General features: G+C 50.0%; 7 protein-coding genes across 7 annotated transcripts; 5 read left to right on the top strand and 2 right to left on the bottom strand.

The window, feature by feature from the left end:
* Positions 1 to 2,740: 2,740 nt before the first annotated feature.
* On the bottom strand, positions 2,741 to 3,589 carry LTR64_003640 (uncharacterized protein; the record flags this gene model as incomplete). The annotated part of the gene is made up of 1 exon (XM_064897994.1): positions 2,741 to 3,589. One exon carries the CDS (start codon positions 3,587 to 3,589, stop codon positions 2,741 to 2,743), a length of 849 nt encoding a protein of 282 aa, XP_064756944.1.
* A 143-nt stretch (positions 3,590 to 3,732) lies between these two features.
* BYE1 (Transcription factor bye1) lies at positions 3,733 to 6,943 on the top strand (the record flags this gene model as incomplete). Its single annotated transcript, XM_064897995.1, has 3 exons — positions 3,733 to 3,820; positions 4,312 to 4,871; positions 4,919 to 6,943. The coding sequence occupies 3 exons, from the start codon at positions 3,733 to 3,735 to the stop codon at positions 6,941 to 6,943; spliced, it is 2,673 nt and encodes an 890-aa protein (XP_064756945.1).
* Positions 6,944 to 7,576: 633 nt separating this feature from the next.
* MNP1 (54S ribosomal protein L12, mitochondrial) lies at positions 7,577 to 8,523 on the bottom strand (the record flags this gene model as incomplete). The annotated part of the gene is made up of 2 exons (XM_064897996.1): positions 7,577 to 7,909; positions 8,089 to 8,523. 2 exons carry the CDS (start codon positions 8,521 to 8,523, stop codon positions 7,577 to 7,579), a joined length of 768 nt encoding a protein of 255 aa, XP_064756946.1.
* A 327-nt stretch (positions 8,524 to 8,850) lies between these two features.
* On the top strand, positions 8,851 to 9,951 carry LTR64_003643 (uncharacterized protein; the record flags this gene model as incomplete). The annotated part of the gene is made up of 2 exons (XM_064897997.1): positions 8,851 to 9,718; positions 9,743 to 9,951. The coding sequence occupies 2 exons, from the start codon at positions 8,851 to 8,853 to the stop codon at positions 9,949 to 9,951; spliced, it is 1,077 nt and encodes a 358-aa protein (XP_064756947.1).
* Positions 9,952 to 11,115: 1,164 nt separating this feature from the next.
* On the top strand, positions 11,116 to 13,545 carry LTR64_003644 (uncharacterized protein; the record flags this gene model as incomplete). The annotated part of the gene is made up of 3 exons (XM_064897998.1): positions 11,116 to 11,646; positions 11,695 to 13,023; positions 13,267 to 13,545. 3 exons carry the CDS (start codon positions 11,116 to 11,118, stop codon positions 13,543 to 13,545), a joined length of 2,139 nt encoding a protein of 712 aa, XP_064756948.1.
* A 1,015-nt stretch (positions 13,546 to 14,560) lies between these two features.
* PIC2_1 (Cu/Pi carrier) lies at positions 14,561 to 15,588 on the top strand (the record flags this gene model as incomplete). The annotated part of the gene is made up of 2 exons (XM_064897999.1): positions 14,561 to 15,362; positions 15,413 to 15,588. The coding sequence occupies 2 exons, from the start codon at positions 14,561 to 14,563 to the stop codon at positions 15,586 to 15,588; spliced, it is 978 nt and encodes a 325-aa protein (XP_064756949.1).
* A 744-nt stretch (positions 15,589 to 16,332) lies between these two features.
* Positions 16,333 to 18,450, top strand: LTR64_003646 (uncharacterized protein; the record flags this gene model as incomplete). The annotated part of the gene is made up of 1 exon (XM_064898000.1): positions 16,333 to 18,450. The coding sequence occupies one exon, from the start codon at positions 16,333 to 16,335 to the stop codon at positions 18,448 to 18,450; it is 2,118 nt and encodes a 705-aa protein (XP_064756950.1).
* Between the last annotated feature and the right edge of the window lie 101 nt (positions 18,451 to 18,551).

An 18,551-nucleotide genomic window follows, 5' to 3' on the forward strand; every position in this document is an offset into this window, starting at 1 on the left:
ATAGCCGACGAACTTAAGTTGAACCAAGGATTCGATCATGGCGAACCTCCGTGGTATACGTGGTTGATCGTGTATTGATTGCACCGAGCCTCTGCTTGGGTCACGGAGATATAGCTTCCTGCATTTCCCGAACGTTAGAGGTTGAATGTCTCACCGCTCATTTTGCGAACAAAACGGCAGGATCGATGACCATGCCACAGTACAGCATACCCTTTGCATTCGTAGTGGCTGCTGTATGAGTCGCACGTGGTTCAACCTGTGGAAGTCCATAGTGGTGGAGAGAGTATAGAAATGTAGCATACGCGTATAGTATGTGCATGCAGTATGCAGGTCAAACGAATTAATCAGGACGCGCTGCCACCATGGTGCTACGATGGTGGAGGAAACTCCCTAGGCCTTCTGAGCCCATGTGAACGTTTCGATAACCCAAAAACATTCGAGCCATCGCAGTAAGGAAACTGAGAGAACAACACATCTGCGAGTGTTCCAAGCCAATTTCCACGACTTGTTAGCTAGACGGAATTGTTCCTTTTGGGTCAGTAAACAGCAGCGTGCTCGACGAGAGCAGGAGCCGAGGAGCCGGTCCTTCCTTTGCAGTCATTAGATGCAACCATTATTTATGTAGCCCAATTGATGTGAGGCGAGTCGAGCCATTACATGCAACCCGCGATTTGGGGAGTTACTTGCGGACCTGTCCGATGATTCGGATCTTGTTATCTGGCTATTGAGTCATCCAACAAAGCGAGCCGAAAATACCCAGCTTTGAAAATATCCGCCGCTACTGCTTTGTTCTCGGTCCGCGATTCGAAACGACCTTCGACTGGTACCGATGGATGTCTCCATAGACCAGTCAAGACCTCGATCAGGTTCGATCTGCGCACTTGTAGGCACAGAAACGTGTGGTGTGCATGGATCGTTCAAGGAACATCCACATGCCGCCGATGCCACTTGCATATCGAGCCAACAACTTTATTTTCGTGTGCAGCAGATTTATCATCAGAACACCCAAATCAAGCCTCCTTTCTGCTATATAGCAAATCTAGCTGCTTCCAGGCAGTCCACAAACGCGTCTTTATTTCAGCTCTACGCACGTTGTTTTGTTCCCAAACTCAACAATCCATGGCGTCATGATCGCAGAACCAAACATTCTAACTTTATCGAAAGTTTCCCTTGGTCCTGCTAGAGCCATCGGTACTACTTGGAAAGTTTCTAGTTGAGCATGTGTTGATTGTCGAGGCCTTCAAAATACAGTCGTCCCTCGACTGGTCCACCTTTGCAGTAGCTGTAACTTGCAACGAGATTGAGTATAGAGAAAGAGCGCAATTCAGGCGTGGCAAATACGAGCAGCCGGTGCTGGGCTCAATTACTGTGATGGCGACCTTAGGGAACGGGTGTCTTTTAACACCCCTAACACCATCAATGCCGATCTGTCCACCTATTGTTGGAAGCATCGAGGCACTGCCAGCAACTCCGCCTGAGAGCGTTGAGCTTTGTGTGGCTGAGGGTTCAGCTCAACTTGATACCAGCTCGATCAAAAAGGCACTACATGTGGTAGCCACCGAGCGAGATGCACTGACGAACCTAGAGAACATATATGCAAGGTCTACAACGGCTCAGTCAGCTCTCTCCAAATCCATTTCCTCGATACTGTCATCTCAAACACAACGCGGAAAAGTTGTTTTCACGGGTGTAGGCAAATCAGGATGGATTGCGCAGAAGCTGGTGGCCACTTTTAACTCACTGGGTGTGGTTGCTCAGTTCATGCATGCGACCGAGGCTTTGCATGGTGACCTGGGACTGATTCGCCCGAACGACGTTGTGATCATGGTCACGTACTCGGGACGGACACAAGAACTGCTCACACTTTTACCTCACATCCCCTCGTATATTCCTTTGATGGTCATAACGTCCCATTTGACGTCGGAGACATGTCCATTGTTGACGCATCCTCGTCGTAGAGGATGTGTCAATATACTCTTACCAGCACCTGTACACATATCAGAAAAAGAAACGTTCGGATTGTCAGCACCAACTTCGTCGACAACCGTGGCATTGACGCTCGGAGATGCTATAGCTCTGGCAATCGCCGAACAGCTGCACAAGGCCTCCAACCTTACACCTGCAGCAGTATTCGCGACCAATCACCCGGGAGGTGCCATAGGAGCTGCGAACACTGAACCTCGAATGTGCGATCTCGCAGTTAAGGTTGATGATATTGAGGCTGTGGCACATTCGAATATCAACGATGTCAAAGGTCTGGACGTCTTGCTCTCGGCTGTCAGATCTCCCGGCGGATGGGTGAAGCTTTCATCGAACCACGTTATAGCCCCACGACGCTGTCAGAGGCTGTCGGATCCGAGCCTATTGGTAAGGCATTTTTCAGACGACCGAGGACCATTAATAGTGGAACAAACAGACTGGATCAGTATCGCCTGGGATTGCACAGTTGAGGAGTGCAGACAATGGATTGTGAGGATGCGTACAGAAGGCGACGCCAGGGGTCGCTACTTCTTGAAACCTGGTACTATTCTCGGGATTGTTGACCGTCAAAGCCAGAAGAGCGGGCTGGTTGAGATCGAGGACGTTGTGGGCGAGGATTTTTGTGGGACTTTATAATCAAATATGCAAGTACGGCAGGAGCCAGGAAAGCATGAAGGAGCGTTCGCACCTGGAGTTGAAATTCCTTTCTTTTGATAGATTTTGATACCATTTCTTGGACCGATCTCTGAATGAGCAACAATCAACCGTACCAGTCGTCTTCTTCATCGTCATCTGACAACTCAGCTTCAACCTCTTGAGTGGGCTCCGCTGAAACCTCGTCGTGATTTGTATGCCGTTCCTCATCTGGAGCAATCGAGTGTTCGGTGGTTGTGTGGTTGCTTCGTAGTGCTTCACGACGAGCTCGTAGTCGATTCACACGGTCCTCCATCTCTTCCATAACTTCAAACTCCTCGAACATCCTGTTGCTTTCCTCTTCTTTCTCGACTTCTGCCTCGTCTTCCCTTTGTTCAACGCTATTTTGCTTCTGCCGGTCAGCTAGGTCCGCGGCAGAGACGGGAGCTGCCTCGATTGTAGCGCCGGCGGCGTAACTTGGTTGTGTCAACGGGGCGACTTCTTTCTCGAACGCAGCCCATTCGTCCTCGTCGATTGGTGGTACTAGTGGTGGCTGAGGTTCTGGGTCCTCAACTGGAGGAACGTGTCTGGGTTCTGGTGCTTCTGCGTCCTGTACTGTCGCCTCATCTACAGTAGTCTCTTCTGTGATGGGGACATCGTGTTGAGGGACGACTTCCTGGGCAGATGCTTTGGGCCTCTTTCTGGAATCCACCTCATAATTACAAGGTACTTCTTCGTCGTCCTCGACACTATCGATCTTCCTTTTCGCGGTTCGTGCTACTGGTTGCTCTGGCTGTTTCTGTGCTGCCTTTCTGTGGTTCAAAGACTTGAGGTGTCCAGGCCACAATTGTTCTGACTTGACATTTAGATTGCATACATTGCAGAGCAAAGCACCGTTCTTCGTATACGTCAAGTGAGGGTGGGAAATACGTCGGGACTGTCTCTCTGCAGCTAGCAAAGCTCTCACGTCGGTCATAGTCGTTGCTGCGATAGGCTGCCGATCACATATGGCTTCGCGAAGGTGTGATCGTGTTGTTCTCTCTGCTTGTTTGACAACGCGAGAACATGATGCCTTGACATAATCACCACGCGGTTGCAACTTGAATGGCACCAGTATTCATGCCTGAGGCGACAAGATCTTCGTTTACCACATCTGTTCATGAAGATTTGCCTCCTAGAGGGTTCGGGAAATCGAGATATACGGCAAGTATGAAGTGTTCCGTAGTCAAGGCGTAGTCACAGCCCTAGGCTCCGACATCTCAAATTTGCCGGTCAAACCACTCCAAAGACCATTGAAGTAACGGAAAGTTCTTTGATGCCGACGAGCCAACCCACTGCTCGTTGACTGCTCACAGTCGTTTCCAGTCTTCACTCAATCTCTCCTCCTCACCTCAAGCACGGCGCGCATAACCTCGCCTCTGCGCATAGATTAGGGCTTGGTCTTTGGTCTCAATCAGACTTGGGTCTTCTATCTTAGAGACTGGACGTGCGATCGAGCTCAGGGTCGTACTGGCAGAGTGGTCGCGTTGAGCTCTGGATTTCTTTCCCTCGACTTTGTAGCTTTTCAAGCGAGCCTGTATTCCGCTCAGCTAGTGAATCAATCTTCTTGAGAAAAACGCGTATACAGCATGGCAGGCGAGTTACACCTGGTTGGCGCAAGCGCAATGTCGTAACTACAAACGCTAACATCTGTTATAGACGAACCACGCCGTTCAGGTCGCGCGACCAAAGGTGTGCATACAAAAGATCGCGAAGACTCCGATGGTGCGCCGAAGCAAAAAGGCAAGGCCAGTAAAAGCAAGAAAGGCAAAGCAGAACCGGAACCGGAGGATGATGAGCAGGACGAAGAAGAGAATGCTTACATTCGCTGCATCTGTGGCAAATATGAAGAGGAAGAAGAGGAACCACGAGCCATGATCTGTTGCGACAAGTGCGATGCGTGGCAGCACAACGACTGCATGGGATTGCCCGAAGATTATACGCCATCCAGCTACTTTTGCGAGCAGTGCAAGCCTGCGAATCATAAAGAGCTTCTAGCAGCAATAAAGAGAGGTGAGAAGCCATGGATCGATGCTGAAATTCGCCGGAATCAAGCCAAGGAAGAGAAGAGTGGCAAGAAAAAGGGCAAGAAAGGTGGACGCAAATCCGCTGCTCGTGCTAGCGACGCGAACCGCACACCTACGATTGAGCCAGACGAGGCAGCTGTTTCCAAGAAGAGAAAGGCTGAAGAATCACCAGCTCCTCCCGAGGCTATGAAGGTAAGTCGAGTCCATTGGGTTTTTGTCCGTCGCTAATACGTCCACAGCCAAAACGCGCCCGGTCAAGCCTTCGAGAAAGTACCAATGGCCCGAACGAGGAAGAAAAACCTCCAGTAGAAGATCAGAATGAAGATGTCATGGAAGAAGATTCGATTTTCGTGGACGTTGCAAAGGACCCCAAGGAGATCACTGATTCTTATCGTAGCAAAATAGCCACGAACATTGTCAGGTTATTTAGCGACCAAGCAAATAACCTGGTGCAGCAGAAAGCTATAGACCTTGCCAAAGGCGAGACTGCTAAGGGCCTCGGCACCCAGATTGCGCTTCATGTCGAGCACGCAGTATACCACGTTCGTTCTGGTGGCTCAGGAGAGCCTAGTGAGGCCTACAAGGAGCAGATGCGCAGTATACTCAACAACATCAAGACAAACCCTGATCTAGCAAAACGCTTGATGAGCAGACAACTGCGTCCAGATGAGCTCGCGGCTATGGACCCGAAGGATATGGCTACAGAGGAGCAGAAGCAAAAGGACTTGAAAGAGAAGGAAAGAATGGACAAACAGCACGTACTTATTGAGGAGCAGACTCAGGGTCCAAGAGTCAGGAAGACACATAAAGGCGATGAATATGTCGAGGGAACAGATGTAGGGCGGGAGATACCAGAGACGCCTCCACGTCCGCCATCGCCGAAACCTGTCGCAGCCGAGCAGAAACCAGAGATGAAAAGCCCAACGCCAGCGGATAAACCATCGATTATGCGCAAGCCTTCGGCCTCGACTAAAGGCAAACCATTTGGCGACAATCGAAGGAAGTCTTCCTCAAACTTTGACATTGACAAAGTCTACGCAGGAGTACAAGCTTCACCTGTGGACGCAGAGGGACCAAAGTCTCAAGTTGCTGGAGAAGGATCGCCTCTGCTTAGCACAGCCGCAGAAGCAGATCCCGAAGTCGATCGCCTTCTTAGAGACGAAGACAATGAATCAGCACCTTACTCACCCAAGGAGTTTATCGACGAGGACGTTGTTTGGCGTGGACGAGTCGACGGTGGTAGTCTTGGCACATTTAATACAGTGGCACGATTTGCAGCCGGATGCTTGCCCAGCGTTGATAACCTGCGCATGTCATGGGATCAAGTCGTACCTTCCTCGATCAAATTGCATGGCCGCATACAGCCAAGTAAGGCAGATGAGTACTTGTGTGGCCTCGAATACAGCAATACCACTGAGCTCATCATTGTCAATTTGATTGAGCCCAAGGACTCTGAGAGCAGGGAGGAGTTCTCAAAATTCTTCAATTACCTCAAGTCCAAGGAGCGATACGGAGTTGGCAGTCAACATCAAGTGCCAGCCATCAAGGACATATACTTCCTACCAATGGAGGTTGGACAGTCCTTGCCAACGGTCATGAAGGCTCTCGATCATACTTTGCCTGATCCAGCAACCGAAAGGTCGCTCCTGCTTCCTATCGTTATTAAGTGGACAGAACTCCCACATAATGCCGAGAAGGTGAAACAGATGAACCAAGCAGCACAACTTCTGGCCTCACAAAGTCCAAATCCTGGCCATCATGTAGCCCAAACTCCAATCACACCACACGAGCCACAAATCATGCAACTCGATGGTACATCGTCCTACTCAGGACTACCAAATCCAACGGCGACCATTAACGGAGGAGCCGCCTCAATGCCTCGTCAGCAATCAACACCAACACCTGCACAACAAGGAGCTTACTCTACACCACCTCCCCAGGCGCAAACGCAAACACAACAACCTCAACAACAAATCCACCACCCTCTCCAGCAGAGTGAAGCGCCCGCCGCCAAAAACGCAATGAAAATCCTCGGTCCCGAAATGGCTGCAGCTCCTGCAGTAGTAGAGCTGATCGCCACGGCGCCAGGTGCCGGAGAACTAGAATTCGAAATCATCAAGGAGTGTATTACGGAGAACTCTGAGGCGGGACGTAGGTTAGATGTGCTCACGCATATGTTGCAATTGAAGTACCAGAGTCAGAGGAGTAGTCAGCAGAGTGGCGGTGGTGGGACACCAGCGCCGACGACGCCTGCTGGCACGTAGTACAACACTTAGATTCTGAATTCTGAAATGTTTCTACAAGAGAGAAAGAGAGGATTGTACGCGATATTTTTATGTATCGTTCATGTAGCGTACTTGTCAGGCTGTTGAGCCGTTGTGAATAATTCGATTCATTAGTTGATGGTGTTGTACGAGTAGCTGCAATTTTATTATCCTAATATCTACTCTTTCAATAGTTTAGCAGCACTGGGTTACAAGACGCAACATCATTTGAACCACTACTTGCCATAGTTTTTACTGTCACAGGTTGTGGAAGATCTATCATGACAATTTTCGATCCTGTGCCCACTGTTATGCAATATAATGAACCTCAGCAGCGGCACCCGAGCATTCTCGTTGACTGAGTCACATTCCCTTATATATACATGAGCCTGAAGCCAAAGATTGAAGTACATAGCCAGACAGAACAATTCTTTTCGGACATAAATCATCCATAGTTACAACCGTGGATGAAGTCCCGATCGCCAGTTCTAGTCCTCCCCAGAACGTTGGGAGTCGCTGGTTGTAAGAGCTTTAATTCTCGTCGCTGCCTCAGCTCGTCGCTCAAAGATCCTCCTGTTCTCGTCGCAGGCTCAGCGCCAACTCGAGCTTCTCGTTCTTGGACAGAGTCACTTCTTACTCCATATCAACAACACCTCCCAACGCCTTGATCGTGTCCACTATCTTCGTCCCTTCCTCCTTTGTCACACCCTCCTTCATCACCTTTGGTACACTCTCCACGAACTTCTTTGAGTCGATCAAGCTCAAGCCCAGCATCGATTTAACTTCCTTGATGATCTTGCTCTTTGCGGCCGCATCGAATGATTTCAGCTTGAGAGTGAAGAGAGACTTCTCGGCTGGAGCAGGCGCGGCTTCTTCTTCTGGTTCTGCAGCAGCGGCGGCAGCTCCGCCGGCAGGAGCAGCAGCTGCGGGAGCACCGAATGAGATATCGGGAATGTTGAGGCGCGACTGGAGATGGAGTGTTAGTAACTGTTTGAGAAGTATGAATGGACACGTATAGATTCAGAGCAAGACTCTGTAGCATCTCCAACGTAGGATCACACTGCTTGCAACACAGGAGAATATGTAGACTTCTGTCACGGTTCCCAGCCCGATGCTAATGTGTTTATGGGCTCTCGAGTTCATACCTTCAAGCTTGCAACTAGATCCGCCGTCTCAAGCAGAGTCAACTGGGATATCTGATCGACTATCGTCGAAATCTTGGGATTCGAAGCCTGCGCGGCATCTGTACTCTGGCATCTCCTCTGCCTTGTTTGTGACTGCTGTGAGGTGATGCGTAGACATTGTGATGATAGGGAGTGTGGCTGTCGTGCAATGCGCTGGCATGCTCGTGTCACCGATCGTGCTGGAGTAGATGCCGACATTGTGACGGTGAATTTGAGGAGGACGAGATTGGATAGTCGACCGTAGGATAGGATGGTCGTAGTTGCTGTTGATGAGCTTTCGAGTTCGAATTGCTCGACTTTCTTGTCGCGCAGGGAAGTTCTGTTCTCCGATTGGAGGATGGACAAGGGCTTGGCGGTTTGCAGGAGTCTGACGGACGAGCCTCCAGGGACCTCCATCGGGCTGCTTTCTCCTCAGCTGGAGCGGAGCCAAATTCGTGCAGCGCCAGGAGTGCATAACTTTTGCAAGTAATTGAACATGTGTAGCACTCGACTATTGACGGCCTCCTACGATCTCTTACACAGCAGTCCGCTGCATTGAAATCGCCATGTGTACGTTATTGCGACGAGCTTTCGGGTGAAAAGCGGGCATTCGACATGGCGCAAGGACTCTTCACACTGCTGAGCCTATGCGTGGTGATGGCAGCAGCGTCTTTTCTTGCGGGAGTACTACCATTAGCACTCAATCTCTCTTCGGCACGTTTGAGGCTTGTTTCGACTATTGGTATGGGAGTTCTGGTGGGGACATCATTGATTGTCATCATTCCAGAAGGTGTCGAAACCCTCTACAGCTCGCAGACAGCGCATGCGCATACAAGGCAATTGGTGATACGATCAATGGCTGTCGAATGGTCGCATGGACATGCAGCTCCAGCTTTCACCAACCTCGATATGCGCACCGAATCCCTCGACAATCTGGGTGCGCTAGGTCCTGTCATACCAAGCACGAACGATTTCCCTCCTCCCAAAACGCCCACTGAAGACGGAGTTGTTGGAATACTAGAGGACAATGGGAAGACGAGCAGCCAAGATCAGACTAAAGATGACCACGAAGAAGCACATCATGCATGGATCGGAGTCGCTCTCATTGCAGGGTTCATACTCATGTTCTTGATAGACAAGCTGCCACAGTATACTACATCTAGCAAGCCACAATCCCATACCAGGCATATCTCCTTGACCAGCCTCGGTCGAAGATTCAATCTTACCACATTGGACAGACAGGAAGAAGAAGATACTTTCCTCGACACAGCACAGCCTAGCGCAGAGCCTACCGACCGTAGTTCTGCTACAACCATTGGACTGGTCATACATGCTGCTGCAGACGGCATAGCGTTAGGTGCTTCCTCCTCAACCTCAAATACCGGTCTGAGCTTTGTCATTTTCTTCGCAATAATGGTCCACAAAGCGCCCGCCGCATTCGGGTTGACATCCGTCCTGCTCAAGCAAGGTCTTTCCAAGCGGATGGCGCGAGCACATCTGATCATCTTCAGCCTGGCTGCACCAGCTGGAGCCTTTCTTACCTATTTGTTGGTCAATACACTGGGAGGAGGATCGGCAACAAACACACCACAAAACTCACAATGGTGGACCGGTATGCTGTTGTTGTTCTCTGCAGGAACTTTCTTGTACGTGGCAATGCACTCGATGCAGGAAGTCACTACTCCGACACGAAAGGAGTCTTTCGGGAACGGCGCTACTAATGGTAGCATACACGAAGGAAGAGAAGCCGCTATACAGGAAGACAAGCCGTCCATAACAGACATCGGTGCGGCTGTCTTTGGGATGATTCTACCATTGTTTCTGCAGGTTGGTCATGCACATTAAGAGAGACATAAGACAGGTCCTGTATGACACAAGTAGACTGATTAGCCTTTATTAATACTTTGACACGCCTACTGGTTTCTACTGTGCTAGTATCGATATCCGTCGTTTTGGTGACTAACAACCAAGCACATAGGATACATGCCAGGCAATTGTACTTGCAATATCCTGGACTCACATACTTGTCGCTTCGAGGCAGTAAGTTGCAAGGTCAACTTGATGTTGGTACGAGCAGAGTAAGGACTATTTGTGTGTAACCGAACATTCAACAATGTGGTCCATTTCGAGGCTGTGCTCTTTGCCCTCTGGTTCAAACCAATTCTCTCCGAACCACAGTTGACGCTGAGATAACACAGGAATCATACACGTCAAAGCTCGAAGACTACATTGTGCTGCTGGCCAGGGATATGTATAGTAAGTCGCCAGGTACTTTTTGTTATGTTCAAGTAGGCAACATGGCAACATGGCAACATGCAGTGATGGCGCAATCACCTGAATGTTCAAACTCGTCGCGCCTTCTGACGTGATGTGATGTGATGTGATTTGGTCGCTCTGCCGGACCTGCAGGCTCTCAGGTCGTGTCCATAGAGGCAATATTGGTCAGTCCTTTGGGTGCTCAGAACCACTCTGCACTCTGCGGCAATCATGCGGCTTCCAGCCAGGAGTCAGGAGCGGCCGGGCCAGCCTCTGAACCTGGTCGCAATTGCTACGTCCTTTGAGTCCTGCTGATCGACGTGACCCCAAATCACCAGCTGCAAGCGACTTTGCTCAACGGCATCAAAAATACCACTACCTTTCACACATATATCGACGGGCTTTTGCTACACGACGAGCTTGCATAATTAAGTCGAAACCTTTGCACTTTCCTAGAACTACCGGGTCAGCCGATCCCAGAAGGGAACCACTGCTCCCTCGTGGAAGACACCAGTCGCATAGTGTACCAGATTACACTTGCTCACTTGTTAAGCAGAGTCTATTCTCTCCAACCGAGTCCTACATCATCTATTTTCCGCAATCGAACATGCGGTAGCGCATATCTCGAGCCAGCTCTTTGTGAAGACTATATCAGCACGAATCACAACATTCCAACCACAGAAGGAGTCGGCTTACTCTGCTCTAGCTGGGCACTCAGTACTACTATCCGGTGGTTGATGGCAAGCTGCCACCATGGACCTTGACGAACAGCCTGAGAGTGATATACTGCAGCCCATCTCACCTGTCGCAAGACACATTCCGGTAGACCACGAACTGCTCGAGATCCGCTCGGGCTCGTCACAACACCACAAGCGACACTCGATTGCTTCTGACTCTGATTACCAACTGCCTGCGCCTCATCCGCCCCCTACGACCAAGTCGCGTCCTTCAACGTCTGGATCAAGACGTATATCTACCGCTGTTCATCCAGTACTCCCAATCAATATGCTTCCTTCAGCGCCTGCTTCTCCTCCTACTCCTGCACCGTCGCCAACTCCCTTTCAGCGCCAGTTGTCCTGGGCTGAGGCAGGTCCTGATGAAGATGCCGTGTTAAGGGACACAAGACATCATTTCCTGCGTCTGAACGATTCTCAAAGGCAAAGGTTTTTGGCCGAAGTGCTCAACATGTGTACTAGCAATCAGTTGAGCTTTGTTTCGCAATTCGTCTCGCCGAGATTAAAAAAGGACCCCTTTGAGCATCTCCCGGACGAATTGTGTTTGAGGGTAGGAGACCTAATTTCTTCGGTACATTAGTAAGGCTAACGTTCACAGGTTTTGTGCTTTATCGACGAGCCGCGGAGTCTAGCCAGAGCATCACAGGTCTCACAACGCTGGCATAAGTTGGTCAATGACGATATGCTGTGGAAAGAAATGTGCATGAAGTATGCATACAGAAAAGCCCCGGCCTCCGTCGAGTCGGACCTTTCGCCAAGATCGAGTCACAACCATCCATACAATGTTCCTTCGCGAAACAAACGAACGATTGACGGCGACCCAATTGGTCCGTCTTCGAGTGCACCCAGTTTGGGTTTGTCTATGAGCGAACCTTCTTCACCCGTGTCGAAGAGCAAGAAGAGGATGCAGTCACAGTCACATTATCTACACTTCCGCCACAAGTATATGATCGAGGCTGCATGGAAGAGAGGTGGCGTATGCAAACCGCATTTCATTACTCCTGATCAAGGTGTCGTCACAAGTCTACATCTGACTGATCGCTATATTGTCGTGGCTCTAGACAACGCAAAAATACACGTATTCAATACTCAAGGCGAGCACCAAAAAACGCTTAAGGGGCATGTGATGGGAGTGTGGGCCATGGTTCCATGGGATGATATCTTGGTCAGTGGAGGGTGTGATCGAGACGTCAGAGTATGGAATATGGCTACCGGAAGAGCCGTGCATGTTCTGCGAGGTCATACGTCGACAGTTCGCTGCTTGAAGATGTCCGACTCAAAGACAGCAATTTCTGGATCTCGAGATACGACCTTGAGAATTTGGGATCTCGATAGTGGAATATGCAAGAACGTCTTGGTTGGACATCAAGCCAGTGTACGATGTTTAGCCATCCACGGAGATACTGTAGTGTCTGGCAGCTATGACACGACTGCAAGAATCTGGAGCATCTCCGAGGGCAAGTGCTTGAAGACCTTGTCCGGTCATTTCAGTCAAATCTATGCCATTGCATTTGACGGCACTCGCATAGCTACCGGCAGTCTCGACACAAGCGTACGCATCTGGGATCCCAACACTGGTCTATGTAATGCAGTATTGCAGGGCCATACATCGCTGGTAGGGCAACTACAAATGAGAGGCAACACCCTAGTTACTGGTGGATCCGACGGCTCTGTGAGGGTGTGGTCTTTAGTTACCAATCAAGCGAAACACCGTCTTGCTGCTCACGATAACAGTGTGACGAGCTTGCAATTTGACGAAAACCGTATTGTCTCTGGCGGCAGTGATGGACGAGTCAAGATTTGGGACGTGCATACTGGTCAACCTATTCGGGAACTTTCCCAGCCAGCTGAAGCTGTATGGCGAGTGGCTTTTGAGGAAGAAAAGGCTGTAATCATGGCGAGCCGCAACAACAGGACTGTAATGGAGGTAAGAACGTTATCTGTTGAGACGGTATATCATGCTAACGTTTCAAGGTTTGGTCTTTCTCACCTAAAGATAGCTTTCCCGAACCGTCGCCATCGAGGCCCTCATCGTCAGCAATGATGCCTGACTCGAGTGACTATGCAATCAGGGAAGGAGAAGTGGATCCAACAAGAAATATACACAACACAGACACAATCATGGGAGACGCATACTAGGCATTGCGATCATGCACAACAACATCAATAGTGTGTGCGAAAAGCTCAGCAGCCCAAACAATACAGCGACATGACAGCACTTCGCATTCTGGCATATGTCCCGAGCCACGGACAAGCTTCGACCACCGAAATATCTGGCAATTGCGACTGGACTGAGGGGCCTTCCAGGTACTGGATTTTTAACATGAGCTCATACTGCTTGCAGGAATACGAGGTTCAGCGTGTTGAGACGAAGAAAAGACGCAAAAGCAAGGACGTCCGTTATATTAGTCACGTCACGGACGAAAGCAAATACGAAGCACGGAGTTAAGGAGTGCACGGGTCTCAAAGATTTGCAAGGTTACACGGCGAATTTGCTTGTGGTACGCAAAGGGTATCTTTTGCTCGCAGGAAGCGGCGGAATAAATCCAGCTGCCACCTTGGAAGTCAGCGGAAAGGGATTGTTGGGAGTACATTGTAGGTATATCGTATTTTCATAGCGGAGGACTATATCAGGTGGTCCGCAGCCGGACTGCTTGAGAGCAGGATAGAATTGTTAGGAATAGTAATACTGTATTGGCTACTGTTGCATTGTTAACGGCTTATCGTGGGGTCCCAGACATTTCAGTATAGCAAAGTCGTTCGTGCCGTGTGCTTGCCGACTCTCGCTTCACGTCGTGTAGGTGACATCGCGATACCAACACGAACGATGGGATCTTCGGAGCACTGACGACCCCCTGGCAGGGAGGAAAATCTTGTATTTGCTGCAGTCTTGCATCATGGCGTGAGCTTATCGGATTGTTATGCTTTGCCTTGCTTATTAGAGCTTAGTGCCCACGTACCACAAGCTTTCCCGGAAGCTCAGGTCAAACTCTTGCATCACTGCCGCTGGCTGACTGTTTTTCTCAGGCGCGTTATCTCATCTGAGCCTATTGGTGAGCGTGCCGCACTTCCCATTCACCTCATCCTCCATGGATCTGGTCGGAGCTCTTGAAAATGGAGGAACTGCTCTCATACTATCTTTCTTCGCCTGTCCGACCATTCTCTTCATATACCTCTACACCAGCAGAAGCACGTTCTTGCAAGCAAACTTTAGCAAACTACTCGGCCTTGCCGTAGAATTGTTTTTACTTGCTGTGATCGCGTTTATAGCTGCGGTTGGCGTGTTGGCAGTGTTTCACGCTCGATTCGAGCAGCAAGGCCAGAAGCTCAGTGACCTCGGTGCTGTTACTGGAAGAAAGCTCACGAGTCCATTCGACTTTGCAGTTCCCATTGCAGCCAGCGACAATTGAAGAACAGCGTTGCAACCACCTCTCACACGGCTACCTCCAGGGCACGACCGCAACATGACTTCAAGTACCTCTCTTAAGCCACCGCAGCTTGAACATGGCAGTGGTAATTTTCCTGGCATGAAGAGTTATCCATTTGGCAAGATTGAGCCAAACAGCACGAAATATTTTGCTTCTTGTATGTTCGGAGGGATAGTAGCATGTGGACCGACGCACACCTTCGTTACCCCTCTTGACCTGGTGAAGACCAGAAGGCAGGTCAACTCGAGCCTGTATACCTCGAACATCCAGGGCTGGAAGACGATATACTCGAAAGAAGGCCTACGCGGTGTTTTTACTGGTTGGGCACCTACATTTGTGGGCTATAGCTTTCAGGGGCTGGGAAAATACGGCTTTTACGAAGTCTTTAAGCATGTCTACGGCGATAACCTCTTCCCAAACACGAATCGTACCGTTGTCTACCTTGGAGCCTCAGCCTCTGCAGAATTCATTGCAGATATCTTCCTCTGTCCATTCGAAGCGCTCAAAGTACGAATGCAGACTACAGTCCCACCATACGCGAAGAACCTGAGAGAAGCGTGGGCAAAGACAACCGCAGAAGGTGGTGTTTCAAAGCTCTACGCCGGCATCGTACCGCTGTGGGGTAGGCAGATTCCATACACGATGTGCAAGTTCGCAACTTTTGAAGAGGTTGTCAACCTCATCTATAGCAAAGCTCTCGGAGGCAAGAAGGACGAATATGGAAAGCTGGCCCAAACTGGTGTCAGCTTTGCTGGTGGATATATTGCTGGTATTGCCTGTGCGGTTGTGAGTCATCCTGCAGACGTGATGGTCAGCAAACTCAACAGCGATCGAAAAGGTGAGTCGATGAGATCTTCCATTGTTAAGAACACACTAACATAGTGGCAGCTGGTGAATCAGCAGGCAAGGCAATGAGCAGAATATATGGTAACATCGGGTTCAGTGGATTGTGGAACGGATTGCCCGTCAGAATTGTCATGATCGGTACCTTGACTGCATTCCAGTGGCTGATCTACGATTCGTTCAAGGTGTATCTGGGACTGCCGACTACTGGTGGTCACTAATCTCCTCCTCGAAGTCAGTAAACGTTACAGGAGAAGCAGGTATTTCGGAAGTCCAGATTACTGATCGTGTTCAGCCACCATGAACGCATGCTGGTCGGGCGAAATGCGTCAAGGGCGGCAATCCAGAAGCACAAATCCACATCTCTACCAGATATATTGATCATAAATATTAATCTCATTCATTGATAGAGCATGGCGTTGGTGAGGCTGGGCGCAATCTATCCAGTTTTGACAAAAATCTTCTAGGGATCGGGTGGTTTGGCAGTACGTCTTGAGAGTAAAACATACCGCACGCAGTTCAACAAGAACGGGCTCTTCAACGATTATCGTTGTACGTAACTCTGTCTGTCGTCTGTATCAGATATTTCACTCCGTGTTGGTTGTTGTGACGTAGTACGGCATGCCACACAACCAGCCACCAGGATCATTTCTCCGGGCGTCATGGTCACCAATCTTTCGCTCGAAGGCTCACTCCTTCACTATTCGTTTCGCATTTGAAATGTGACGCGATCTTGGTCACAATATGCTACGATTCAAATGTCTTTTGGATTGGAAGTCGTTCGACAGTGTTTCCAGTGGTATAGGCTAGACTCGTGCTTAACCACATTAGATTCCCTGATTGAGATCCTCTACCAAACTTATGCGACGCAAGTCTAACAGCCAGGAACATTGACTGAAACCAAATGCGTTAGCCTTGCGAATTGCGTCTGGCTCGCTAGCAAATCAGAGCTTCAAGTCACCAATATGGCTGACGCGCCCAAGCTTGACCTAGCATCACTGCCACCCATATTCGTTTTGTCAGCTAATCTACCAGAAAATGAAATGCATGAAGCTGAAGATGCTGTACTTGAAGCCGGTGGCCAATTGTCGTACAACGCAGAGGAAGCAAGGATCTTTGTTGGTAAGATAAGCCAGAAGGAACGAGCTGCATTTGAACTTAGAACGAAGGGTGTGTGGACAGAGGAGACTTCACTTTCTGGGGAACCACCGAGTAAGAAGCGCAGAGTGGCACCGGCCCGAAACGACCCTCAAGACGGCTCGGGAACTGAACGTGAAGATGACAGTAACGTGAGACCCGACAACGAAACTTCGACAATCGACCTTCAGAATCGCGTTGTCGTACTTAAGATCGACTGGCTGTATAAGAGTTTGGAAGCTGGCCGTCGTCTGCCTTACCAACCATACCTGGTTTACACTGGGCGTACGGGCTCGAAACCTCAAGACCAAGCGGCCAAATCGACTGCGCCTCCTGGCGTGGTAACATACATCAACGCGACATCAGATTTTTTGACTGCTTCGAGCACTGTTACAAAGGCATCCGGCTCACAGGAAAGCTCGGTCTTGAGCTCGACCTCGATCGTTGAACATACTCGGACCGCTTCCAAAGACAGCCATCAGACACCCGAAACAGCGAAATGGAGTCCTCGTCGCTTTCGTGATCAGAAACATGGCAACCATACTGTGCTCACGGCTACGCATCCGGCTCTGAAGCGTGCTACTACTTCCGAGCACGACTTCCTAACTGCTCACGACTCATCGTTACCACCTCTACCTTCATGGATGCTTGAACCTCATCCACGTGCTAATTACTCGTGCCTGAGGTCAACTTTCATGCCACCAGTCAATCAAGCTTTTATAGAACACCTTCTCAAGATCAAAGAAGCGCGTACGCTGACGTTAGACGAAATAGGTGTACGGGCGTATTCGACATCGATAGCTTCACTTTCAGCTTACCCGCGTTCCATCACATATCCTAGTGAAATTGCTCGATTGCCAGGTTGCAGCGAGAAGATAGCCACTTTGTGGGCGGAGTGGTATACTTCTGTCCCCAAAGAAGCGGCGGACTCTGAACGGTCTCTCGCTGTCACCAAGAATCTGGAGAACGACGACGATCTGAAACATCTGCGGCTCTTCTATGACATCTGGGGAGTCGGTGCTGAGACGGCGAGGAAGTTCTACTTTGATCACGGCTGGAGAGATCTTGACGACTTGGTAGAGTATGGCTGGAGTACCCTAACTCGCGTTCAGCAGATCGGCGTCAAATTCTACGATGAGTTCCTCGTCAAAATACCTAGGAAAGAGGTCGAGGAAATAGCCGACATCGTGCTTTACCACGCACGACTCTCCCGCGACATACCTGAAGGGTTCTGGAGCAACAAGGAGAACAACCACAAAGGGAACCGGACAAAACCAGACGATGGCAAGGCAGACGCTAACTGGGATCCGAGAGATATGGTCTGCGTGATTGTAGGTGGTTACCGAAGAGGTAAATCCCAATGCGGCGACGTCGACGTGATCCTCTCCCACCGCAACGAGGAATACACAAAAGACCTGATCATCGACGTCGTCAAAAGCCTCGAAGACGCCGGCCACATCACCCACACACTGACCTTACACACCAGCAACAGCGATCGCGATCAACAAACCCTACCCTATCGGTCCGGCCACGGCGGCCACGGCTTCGATACCCTCGATAAAGCTCTATGCGTATGGCAAGACCCGAACTTCGACGAGGAGAAACACGAGAAGAATCCGAATATACATAGGAGAGTGGACATCATCATCTCTCCGTGGCGAACTGTAGGCGCAGCGGTCCTCGGCTGGAGTGGCGCGACTACTTTCGAGCGAGATATCAGGGTCTGGTGTAGAAAGGAGCATGGTTGGAAGTTTGATAGTAGTGGTATTAGGGATCGTGTGTCGGGGGCCGTATTGGATCTTGAGAGTCCTAAGACGAAAAGGGATGGAAAGCTTAAGGAGGGGGAGGTTGCGGATAATGGAGACGGTTGGGAGGATAGGGAGAGACGGTTGATGGAGGGCATGGGGATTGGCTGGAGACCGGCGACGGAGAGGTGTACTGGGTGAATTGGATGGGGCTGGAGTTGTGCTGTGTACATGGCGTTTTGGGTTGTGTACATCACTATTGACGGTGGACAACAGGAATATACCTTGGGTTAGGGCTTTGT

Source organism: Lithohypha guttulata (assembly GCF_036872675.1).
Source record: "Lithohypha guttulata strain CCFEE 5908 chromosome Unknown scaffold_2, whole genome shotgun sequence".
Classification (NCBI taxonomy): Eukaryota; Fungi; Ascomycota; class Eurotiomycetes; order Chaetothyriales; family Trichomeriaceae; genus Lithohypha; species Lithohypha guttulata.